Source organism: Leucopleurus acutus (assembly GCF_964270905.1).
Source record: "Leucopleurus acutus genome assembly, chromosome: 17".
Classification (NCBI taxonomy): domain Eukaryota; kingdom Metazoa; phylum Chordata; class Mammalia; order Artiodactyla; family Delphinidae; genus Leucopleurus; species Leucopleurus acutus.
Genome location: NC_139159.1, coordinates 59,067,985 through 59,080,366, shown reverse-complemented (window position 1 = coordinate 59,080,366; position 12,382 = coordinate 59,067,985). Strand labels below are relative to the sequence as shown.

The 12,382-nt window shown below is 35.5% G+C and overlaps 1 protein-coding gene across 3 annotated transcripts in view; it reads left to right on the top strand.

Annotated features, from left to right (window-relative positions):
* CSMD3 (CUB and Sushi multiple domains 3) overlaps window positions 1-12,382 on the top strand; it is a gene marked incomplete at both ends in the record, with an annotated part of 1,083,475 nt that overhangs the window by 960,397 nt on the left and 110,696 nt on the right. For all 3 annotated transcript variants that reach the window (XM_082858355.1, XM_082858354.1, XM_082858353.1), the window contains 2 exons: window positions 429-545; window positions 3,590-3,799. In XM_082858355.1, coding sequence (XP_082714481.1) covers window positions 429-545; window positions 3,590-3,799 — 327 coding nt within the window. The remainder of the gene's footprint in view (window positions 1-428; window positions 546-3,589; window positions 3,800-12,382) is intronic.

The window sequence follows — 12,382 nt, the reverse complement described above, 5'->3', positions numbered from 1 at the left end:
AAAATGAATCCCTCATCAATATAGTATGTTGCTGGCTTGATTTTACTATAAATTATATTATCTTTTGAATGAATCACAACATTTCTAGAAGTACTTCAGGATGAGAAATGTACTGTTTGCTATGGAAAAGGATATGTGCTCCTTGTTTGATTGTATTCACTGCACATGAGCTACTCCTTTCTGTACAATAATTGATTTAGCTTGTATTTACTGCTGAGGAAAGAAATATGTTACCCTTTTATGCTATTTTACAAAATGCCTTGTCAATTGATTATATTTGATTACTAGTACATGGTGAATGAGAGTTGACAATATTCAAATTTATACCAGTTTTAACTCAGACACTTGATTCAGACTTGAAATAATTTCAGTCTGTTTTTAATACAATAAAGTACTTTGGCTTAAGTGGGACCTCTATTCTCTTGCAGCACAGTGTGGTGGTTCTATGTCAGATTTCAGTGGTGTGATTCTCAGCCCTGGGTTTCCTGGAAACTACCCCAGCAGTTTAGATTGCACGTGGACAATCAAGCTGCCCATAGGTTTTGGTATGTATATTAAAAACACGTGAAAGAGTATTTTTATATTATTAATGCATCCTTACAAAGAAATAACAAAGTCTAATAAGAACTTATGAAATATTCACAAATTATAGTTTACTTTGGGATTATATACATTTCACTTGGAGTACTTGGATAATTGAAAGAATATGGGCATTTTAAAATTTCATACATAGATGATAACTAGATACAGTTTATGATACTTTCCAATCAATATGTACAGATACAGCCTGAGTTAGATGTGTGTGGCAATGATTAAGTTCAACATGATTTTCATGTATAATTGTTTCTGTAACTCTTTTCTACTTGTTGAAACCAAGCAGTACATAGATAAATTATTTTCTGGTGATCTATTGAATCCAGCTGCCATTGTAAATAAATAAGATTTACATTTGAAAAGTATTAGTACAATTTTTCTACTGTTAGATTTAAATACCTGTGTAGATGTAATACCTTTCTAATTCTAATATTACAATTGCCAGTGTTTGGATATATTGCATTATATATATATTACATTTAATAAATTATTTTCCCTCTTGTGTCACTAATGTATTCTTTTGCAGCTTTTTTATATCCCATTAGTCTGTAAATGCATAAATAGAAGTGTTAGATTGAGGATAGACTTATTCATTAAATCACAGAAGAATAAGACGAGTAGATACTCCTTGAAGTACAAACCTGGTGGATTCAGAGCAATTAAGATATTCTGTACTATCTCACTTATTGAGGACTAAATTTAGGTACCTCATTTACCCAAAAGCATCTATAGCCTCAGAATGAAAATTCATGTTGAAATGTTTTACATAAATTCACAGAAACTCATAGTTTTGACAATTCTGTACTGAGCATGTACACATTATACTCCAGGTATTGTGCTAGGTGCTAGGGATAAAATGCATAGTAAAACAGACTTTGTACCTTTTCCCAGTTAAGTTACAGTCACAATGAGGAGACAAATAGTCAAATATGTTATTGCAGTGAAGTATAATAAAGAGTACAGGATTGTACACAGGCATCCAGCCTAGTCCAGGAAATGCAAAAAAGGTTTATCAGAGGAAGTGATGTGTGAACTGTGGCTTTAAATATAAGTAAGAGTAAGCCCATAAAAGAGGGTCAGCTTGTGAGGAACAGGAAAGAAATTCTAGGTAAACAGACTGACACATGGAAAAATGAAGATAAGAAAGCTAAAGAAATTCAACAAACTTGAACACTATATGACTGGCCTGAGGTTTTGGGAGACCAGTAGGCCACTGAGAGAAGAATGCTGGGGGGCTTTCTAATGAGAATTATTCTGGCTACAACATGGGAATACCCGTAATTTGAAGTTGTAGTCAAATTCTATGCCCTTTGATTGAAAGAGAATAAATGAATAATAGATTTGAAACAGTATGGTTATCCTTATGTCTTTTACTAGCCACCTAAGAGGGCTCATCCCATGTCATTTATGGAGCTAAGTGAATTATTTTAAAATAAATTATTACGTGTATTTGCAATAGTGTCATTATGTCACCTTCAACTTAGCTCTTGCTAATACTTCATTGATTTTAAAAACCAAGTTTATTAAAAATTAAAAAGAATATGCATCTCTATTTTAGAAATGAAAACATGAGACCATTTCTGATTTGGTTACATTTAAATAATCCCACTGTTTTCTTTGAGTTTTGGCTAAATCAAATATTGCTTCTAATGTATTTGAATAGATAATTTATAAATGTTTAAAAGAAAATTGAGTACACATTAACAGTTAAAGAAGTATTTTCTCTTGCCTGTGAAACAATTATGGACAACATAATTTGTGAAAACGGGCTCAGGAAAATTTTAGAAAAATATGCACTTCTTGTAGCCTCACATATTAAGATAGTACATTCAAAGTTTTAAGAAGATTGTCTGATTGTCCAGGAATGTGTTTAATATTTTAAAGCATATTTTCAGTAATTCCCAAATTTATTTGTTCATAGAACTCTTTTTCAATGTAACAGCAAATTTCCATGGAACACTTTTTCCAGGAACAAAATATGACTTCACTTGAGAACCTCACTAGTTATTAAGAGCAAGAGCTCAGGAGCCAGAATGTCTGCGTTTGAATTTCACCTCTTTTAGGATGTTGTGTAAACAGCATATTATTTAGCTTCTCTGTGCCTCAGTTTCCTCATTCTTGTAACTATGAGCATTAAATAAGTTAGCATGTATAAAAACTTAAAACAGTGCCTAGCAAAAAGAAAACACAATAAATGTCAGATTTTATTACTAACAATTTGCAGAATGGTAGTTGTGGGGGAAAAAACATCAAATTCAGTAAAAATCAAATATTAATTGAATTAAGGAAACATACCTCAATAAAGGTTTTATTTTATTTTTCTCCATCCCAGAGATATTTAACTACCTCATATTCTAGTTATGTTTATAAAGATATTAAGACTATTTTGTAATATGATAGCATATAGCAATAACCCCTAGATTTTATTGGGAATATTACATAAAATTTGGCTTTATCTTCTGATGAGAAAATACTAAAAGAGCACGCTGAAAATTACATGCTTAAAAATGATATTTTGGAGAAGTTAATTTATCCCCTGTATATGACTAATTTCTAACACAGTCGTGAAATCTGATTATGTTAATATATAAAACTTTGCAATCATATTTTGGCTTCAAATTGCCCTTTTACAAAATACAAATTATTGAGTGGCTTTTCATCTTTAAAAATTGGTTGATACAGTTTTAAATGGTATTAAAGAGCAAGAAAGCCACTTTCTTGATTAGTTTTGCTATGGTGACAATGTAGTAAAATGAGATTTTCCCATGTGACAAATAGTGGGCATTTGAGAACAGTATTCTGTTACTTTCAACTATAGCACAGCTAATTGCCCTGGGCAGACAGCAGACCCATGGCCCAGATCTTGAGAGTATGCCTCTCAACTTAAATGGAAACGTATCTTAAGCACATTAATGCGAACATGTGTTTGTGTATATGTGTGCATTTAATTTGGTAAAAAACATAGAGTAGCATTATGTTTGTTTTTCTTCCTTAGGTGTGCATCTGCAGTTTGTAAATTTTTCTACAGAAACCATACATGATTATTTGGAAGTAAGAAGTGGATCTGCAGAAACTAGTACTGTTATTGGCCGACTTAGTGGTCCTCAAATATCATCTTCCCTATTTAGCACGACCCATGAAACCAGCTTGTATTTTCACAGTGACTATTCACAAAACAAACAAGGGTTCCACATTGTATACCAAGGTGAGAGGAATAATAAAAATATGAAAGCTTTTTAGCCTCCAAACAGCTATTAACAATCTAACTCTAAGCATTTTCTATATTGTGTTTTAGAAAAAAAAGGAACCTAAATCAAAGCAAGCTTCAGTTAGGTAGAGTTTTAAATAATGCTATTTTCAGTCAACTATATAGGGGGAAATGATGTCTTTCTGAGGCCTTACAAATTCTAACCATGAAAAAAGGATTGAATTAATTTTAATACACAGTCAAATTAAGCAAGTCAAGGCAAGGCAGCCAAGCAAGGCATGGTGGATAGGCAAGATTTATCTCTGCTTTTATACTAGAATAAGTATATTGAAAAGATATATTGTGGTACTCATCTACTATATGTAAAGTTATTTTCTTTTACTTTATAATGAAAGAATAACATAACCTTCCTTGATACCAGTCTATTGCTATGAGAATATAAAATAAATAATTTGACAATCATATTAGGCCTATTTCTAGTATAAAACTGCTGCATGACCTTGAGCATGATTTTCATCCCTTTGAAATAAACAGCTGGGAGACCTAGGCTTAAATGCTGATTCTCTACGTTCAGTCTTAAGTGGCCTAGGGCACAAGTCCATTTCTTCATTTTCATAATGGTGTTAGTAATAGTACCTCTCAGATAAGTTGTTTTGAACTTTATATGATAAAATGAATGTAAAATATTTATCGTGATGTATATCATTAGTAAATATTTAGTGCAGTTTAGCTATTTTTACTATACTATTTCAGATCTTAAAAGTCTAAGATTTAAAATTAAATATTTAAAGTTATGATATTTTACACAAACAGTGCAGTTCCAATGACTGTAATATTTAATCAAAATTAACTTAAACTTTGATTATGTATCTGCACTAACTATTAAGGATTTAATGAGTATGTGATATTTTTGTTTTTTTAATTTTAAATTAAAAGTATTTTATTATAATTAAATTATAATATAATAATTATAATATTATTATTATATAATTAATTATATATATATAAATAAATTAAATTATTTTTTATTGAGGTATAGTTGATTTACGAGTATGTGATACTTTTGGATGTGAGCTCCACCAAAGCAGTCATCTTTGTGTTGTTCATTGATGTATCTCAAGTGCCTAGAAGAGTAAGAGCACAATAAATATTTGCTGAATAAAAGTATATACACAAAAGGAAATTTAAGAGTAGTTAAAATAGACATTGTAACATCCAACTACATGGGTCTAAAATGATTACAGTTTGTATTATGCTTGCATACATAATTTAAGAGCAGCATATCACACATCATCCTTTACATAAAATAGGAATAATTTTTGTAACCTCTTGGTTCAAAATTAACCATGTTCCCAAGGAAACTAATTGTTTCAAAAATTGTTGGGGAACTGACTGAGTTTCTTTTTTGCTGCTGGAGGACTCAGAGCTATCTATGTGGTCCTTCTCTAGCAAGTGCACAGGGCTTGATGAACCTGACTTCATCTTCTTTTCTATGCCGTCAAATTCCCTCAACCTCTCAGGGCAATATTCTTATTTGAATGAGGTAAAATTAGAATCTGAACTTTATTTTTTTTGTTGTTGTTATCTTTTTTGTTTGAACTTTATTAACTATATTTCTCAGGCAATGTGCCCTTGAAAAAAGATTCACTATTTCCATAATAAAATCCTAAAAGATATAGCATTTGTTACTGTTATTGATATAATGCTGTATTAATATTATTGACATGTGCCACAATGTATTACAAGGATCACTAGATATTATTTGAGAATTACACTGAATTTTATATTATTTTCTTCACTAGTTCTTTATTCTATTTATTTTTTTAAATAGATCTTTATTGGAGTATAATTGCTTCACAATACTGTGTTAGTTTCTGTTGCACAACAAAGTGAATCAGCCATATGCATACACATGTCGTCATATCCCCTCCCTCTTGAGGTTCCCTCCCATCTTCGCTATCCCACTCCTCTAGGTCATCGCAAAGCACCGAGCTGATCTCCCTGTGCTATGCTGCTGCTTCCCACCAACCAACTATTTTACATTCGGTAGTGTATATATGTGGATGCTACTCTCACTTTGCCCCAGCTTCCCCCTCCCACCCCATGTCCTCAAGTCCATTCTCTATGTGTACTTCTTTATTCTTGCCCTGCAACTAGGTTCATCAGTACCATTTCTTTTTTTTTAGATTCCATATATATGCATTAGCATACAGTATTTGTTTTTCTCTTCCTGACTTACTTCACTCTGTATGACAGTCTCTAGATCCATCCACCTCACTACAAATAGCTCAATTTCATTCCTTTTTATGGCTGAGTAATATTCCATTGTAAATATGTGCCACATGTTCTTTAGCCATTAATCTGTCGATGGACACTTAGGTTGGTTCCATGTCCTGGCTATTGTAAATAGTGCTGCAAAGAACATTGTGGTATATGTCTCTTTTTGAATTATGGTTTTCTCAGGGTGTATTATATGCCCAGTAGTGGGATTTCTGGGTCATATGGTAGTTCTAATTTTAGTTTTTTAAGGAACCTCCATACTGTTTTCCATAGTGGTTATATCAAGTTACATTCCCACCAACAGCGCAGGAGGGTTCCCTTTTCTCCACACCCTTTCCAGCATTTATTGTTTCTAGATTTTTTGATCATGGCCATTCTGACTGGCATGAGGTGATACCTCATTGTAGTTTTGATTTGCATTTCTCTAGTAATTAGTGATGTTGAGCATCTTTTCATGTGCCTCTTGGCCATCTGTATGTCTTCCTTGGTGAAATGTCTTTTTGGGTCTTCCGCCCAATTTTTCAGTGGATTGTTTGTTTTTTTCATATGGCGCTCCATGAGCTATTTGTATATTTTGGAGAATGATCCTTTGTTGTTTTATTTGCAAGTATTTTCTCAGATTCTGAGGGTTGTCTTTTTGTCTTGTTTATGGTTTCCTTTGCTGTGCAAAAGCTTTTAAGTTGAATAAAGTCCCATTTGTTTATTTTTGTTTTTATTTCCGTTACTCTAGGAGGTGGGTAAAAAAAATATTGCTCTGTTTTATGTCAAAGAGTGTTTTTCCTGTGTTTTCCTCTAAGAGTTTTATAGTGTCTGGTCTTACATTTAAGTGTTTAATCCATTTGTAGTTTATTTTTGTGTATGGTGTTAGGGAGTGTTCTAATTTCATTCTTTTACATGTAGCTCTCCAGTTTTCCCAGCACCACTTATTGAAGAGGCTGTCTTTTCTCCATTGTATATTCTTGCCTCCTTTGTCATAAATTAGGTGATTGTATGTGTATACGTTTATCTCTGGGCATTCTATCCTGTACCATTGATCTATATTTCTGTTTTTGTGCCAGTACCATACTGTCTTGATTACTGTAGCTTTCTGGTGTATTTTGAAGTTGGGGAGCCTGATTCCTCAAGCTGTTTTTCTTTCTCAAGATTGCTTTAACTATTCAGGGTCTTTTGTGTTTCCATATGAATTGTAAAATTTTTTGTTCTAATTCTTTGAAGAGTGCCATTGGTAGTTTGATAGGGATGGCATTGAATCTGTAGATTGTTTTGGGTAGTATAGTCATTTTCACAATATTGATTCTTCCAATCCCAGAACATGGTATATTTCTCCATCTGTTTATGTCATATTTGATTTCTTTCATCAGTGTTTTATAGGTTTCTGAGTACAAGTCTTTTGCCTCCTTAGGCAGGTTTATTCCAAGGTATTCTATTCTTTTTGTTGCAATGGTAAATGGAAGTTTTTCCTTAATTTCTCTTTCTGATTTTTCATTATTGGTGTATAGTAATGCCAGAGGTTTGTTTGCATTAATTTTGAATACTGCAACCTTACCAAATTCATTGATTAGTTCTAGTAGTTTTCTGGTGGCATATTCAGGATTTTCTATGTACAGTATCATGTCATCAGCAAACAGTGACTGTTTTACCTGTTCTTTTCCAATTTATATTCCTTTTATTTCTTTTTCTTCTCTGATTGCTGTGGCTAGGACTTCCAAAACTATGTTGAATAAGAGTGGTGAGACTGGACATCCTTGTCTTGTTCCTGATCTTAGTGGAAATGCTTTCAGTTTTTCACCATTGAGTATGATGTTTGATGTGGGTTTGTCATATATGGCCTTTATTATGTTGAGGTAGGTTCCCTCTATGCCCATTTTCTGGAGAGTTTTTATCACAAATCGGTGTTGAATTTTTTCAGAAGCCTTTTCTGCATCTATTGAGATGGTCATATAGTTTTTATTCCTTAATTTGTTAATGTGGTGTATCACATTGATTAATTTGCATATACAGAATAATCCTTGCATCCCTGGGATAAATCCCACTTGATCGTAGTGTATGATTGTTGTTGGATTCTGTTTGCTGTATTTTGTTCAGGATTTTTGCATCTCTGTTCATCAGTGATATTGGTCTATAATTTTCTTTTTTTGTGATATCTTTTTCTAGTTTTGGTATCAGTGGAATGGTGGCTTCATAGAATGAATTTGGGAGTGTTTCTCCCTCTGAAATTTTTTGGAAGAGTTTGAGAAGGATCAATGTTAAATCTTCTCTACATATTTGATAGAATTCACCTGTGAAGCCATCTGGTCCTGGGCTTTTGTTTGTTGAAAGATTTTTAATTATGGTTTCAATTTCATTACTTGTGATAGGTCTGTTTATATTTTCTAATTCTTCCTGGTTCAATCTTGGAAAATTGTCCATTTCTTTGTGGTTGTCCATTTTTTTGGCACATAGTTTTTTATAGGAGTCTCTTATAATGCTTTGTATATCTGCAGTGTCAGTTGTGATTTCTCCTTTTTCATTTCTATTTTTATTGATTTGCATCTTCTCCCTTTTTTCTTGATGACTCTGGCTAAGGGTTTATCAATTTTGTTTATCTTCTCAAAGAACCAACTTTTAGTTTTATTGATCTTTGCTATTGCTTTCTTCATTTCTATTTAATTTATTTCTGCTCAGATCTTTATGATTTCTTTCCTTCTACTGACTTTGGGTTTTCTTTGTTCTTCTGTCTCTAGTTGTTTTAAATTTGGGGTAGGTTGTTTATTCGATATTTTTCTTGTTTCTTGAGGTGAGATTGAATTGCTATAAACTTCCCTCTTAGAACTGCTTTGCTGATTCCCATAGGTTTTGGGTCGTCATGTTTTCGTTGTGATTTGTTTCCATGTATTTTTAATTTCTTCTTTGATTCTTCAGTGATCTCTTGGTTATTTAGTAGCTCACTGTTTAACCTCCATGTATTTGTGTTTTTTACCATCTTTTTTCCTGTAATTGATTTCCAATCCCATAGTGTTTTGGTCAGAAAAGATGCTTGATACGATTTCAGTTTTCTTAAATTTTCTGAGGCTTGATTTGTGACCCAAGATGTGATCTATCCTGGAGATTGTTTCATGTGCACTTGAGAAGAAAGTGTATTCTGTTGTTTTTGGATGGAATGTCCTATAAATATCAATTAAGTCCATCTTGTTTAATATGTCATTTAAAGCTTGTGTTTCCTTATTTATTTTCTCTTTGGATGATCTGTCCATTGGTGTAAGTGGGGTTTGCAAGTCCCTTACTATTATTGTGTTACTGTCGATTTCTCCTTCCATGGTTGTTTACATTTGCCTTATTTATTGAAGTCTCCTATGTTGGATGCATAAACATTTATAATTGTTATATTTTCTTCTTGGATTGATCCTTTGATCATTATGTAGTGTCCCTCCTTACCTCTTGTAACAGTCTTTATTTTAAAGTCTATTTTATCTGATACAAATATTGCTACTACACCTTTCTTTTGATTTCCATTTGCATGGAATATCTTTTTCCATCCCCTCACTTTCAGTCTGTATGTTTCCCTAGGTCTGAAGTGGGTCTCTTGTAGACAGCGTATATATGGGTCTTGTTTTCGTATCCATTCAGCCAGTCTATGTCTTTTGGTTGGGGCATTTAATCCATTTACATTCAAGGTTATTATCGATATGTATGTTCCTATTACCATTTTCTTAATTGCTTTGGGTTTGTTTTTGTGGGTCTTTTTGTTTACTTGTGTTTCCCACCTAGAGAAGTTTCTTTAGCATTTGTTATAAAGCTGGGTTGGTGGTGCTGAATTCTCTTAGCTTTTGCTTGTCTGTAAAGCTTTTGACTTCTCCATAGAATCTGAATGAGATCCTTGCTGGGTAGAGTAATCTCGGTTGTAGGTTTTTCTCTTTCATCACTTTATATCCTTCCACTCCCTTCTGGCCTGCAGAGTTCCTGCTGAAAACTCAGCTGATAACCTTATGGGGATTCCTTTGTATGTTATTTTTTGTTTTTCCCTTGCTGCTTTTAATATTTTTTCTTTAACTTAATTTTTGTTAGTTTGATTAATATGTGTCTTGGTATGTTTTTCCTAGGGTTTATCCTGTATGGGACTCTCTGTGCTTCCTGGACTTGGGTGACTATTTCCTTTCCCATGTTAAGAACGTTTTAGATTATAATCTCTTCAAATATTTCCTCAGACCCTTTATTTTCCTCTTCTTCTTGTGGTACCCCTATATTCGAATATTGGTGCGTTCAGTGTTGTCCCAGAAGTCTCGGAGATTGTCTTCAATTCTTTTCATTCTTTTTTTCTTCATTCTGCTCATCAGGAATTATTTCCACCATTTTGTCTTCCAGCTCATTTATTCGTTCTTCTGCCTCAGTTTTTCTGTTATTGATTCCTTCTACTGTATTTTTCATTTCAGTTATTGTGTTGTTAATCTCTGTTCATTTGTTCTTTAGTTCTTCTAGATCTTTGTTAAACATTTCTTTTATTTTCTCAATCTGTGCCTCCAGTCTACTTCTGAGATTCTGGATCATCTTTACTATCATTACTCTTAATTCTTTTTCATGTGGATTGCCTATTTCCTCTTCATTTATTTGGTCTTGTAGGTTTTTACCTTGCTCCTTCATCTATGACATATTTTTTTGCTGTCTCTTTTTTCTTTTTTCTTTTTTTATGAGTGGCATTGTGTTCCTGTCTTACTGGTTGTTTGGCCTGAGTCTTCCAACACTGCAGTTTGTAGACTATTGGGTAGAGCTGGGTCTTGGTGCTGAGATGAGGAACTCCATGAGACCTCACTTTGATGAATATTTCCTGGTGTCTGAGGTTCTCTGTTAGTCCAGCAGTTCAGACTCGGAGTTCCTGCTGCAGGAGCTTTGGCATGACCCCAGCTCGTGGACCAAGATCCTGCAAGCTGCACGGGGTGGCAAAAAAAAAAAAGAGAGAACAATAACAAAATAAAAAATAAAATTAGACTAGGAAACTAACAGATGTTTTAGAATGAATATAAAAATAAAAATATAGATGAATCAACATCCAGAATGTACATCAGTACCACAATAGTAAAAAAGAGGAGGAGGGAAAAGAAAGAAAAAAAGGGCAGAGGGGAAGGTCTTGGCTGTGCAGGGTGGGGCCTAAGCAAGTGCAAGGTTTGGGCGGTGGGTGGGCCTATGCTTAGGACCCACAGGGCTGGATAGGCCCTGGGGGCAGTGGGGGGTGAGGCTTAGGCTCAAGGAACAGAAGGGACCCAGATGTGCTTCCCACTCCTGGTCTCAGAGGACAGGGAACCTCACTTGAGAGCCCAGCAGGCTTCCCAGGCTCAAGTGGCCAGGGCAAATGCCCTCCTCTCCTCTGTTGCTCCTCCAGTCTAGGAGGGACCCTCCTGCCTGCCTTTCCTGAGCTCCCCAGCCTCCCTCCTATACCCCCAGGACAAATGTGGCCAGGGGGGCGGGGGCGATGGCTGTGGAGGGCAGGGGACCAGCCTGGGAGCTCAGCAGGCTCCCTGGGCCAAGTGGGTGGGGTAATTGCCCTCCATCCCTCTTCCATTCTTCCCGGAGGGCCCCTCCTGCCTGCCTCTCGTGCTCTCCACTCAGCCTCCTTCCTATGTCCCCAAGGACCAACACAACCTGGAGGGGGCTTTGGAGGGCTGAGGATGGGCCTGAGAGCTCAGTAGGCTCCCTGGGCCCGAGTGGGCGGGGCAATCACCCTCTGCTCCTCTCTCACTCCTCCTGGATGGCTCCTCCTGCCTTCTTCTACTGATGTCCCCAGCCTCCCTCCTATGCCCCCAAGGACCCACGTGGCCTGGAGGGGGCCACGGGCTTGGATGCTCAACAGGCTCCCCAGCCTGAGTGGGCCAGGCGATCGCCCGCTGCTCCTCTCCCACTCTTCCCAGAGAGTCCTCCCGCCTGCTTCTTCTGATCTCCCTGGCCTCAGGGGTGCCAATCCTGTCTGGCCTCCACTTCTTCTCCCCCCTCAGTCCCCCCATGTCCTACTGGTTCACTTGGGGGTTCCTCCTATCTCCTTGGGCCTCAGAGTCCCCCATCAGCAGCAGGCAGGCACCCTAGTTGTGGGGAGATGCTAACTCCGCATCTTCCCACACAGCCATCTTGATTGACACAAGTACACTGAATTTTAAAACTGTATCTTCTTTGACTGAATTTACATCGTTGAGCTAATGACATTTTTTTGAGATATAGGTTAATTGATACAGATTCACAGAAGCAATGTTATTTTTAGATGATTTTGCGATTAGACCTTAAAAACATTCTGAATTTTGGAAAAATGCATAGTATACAATTAAGTGTACCCTTCTA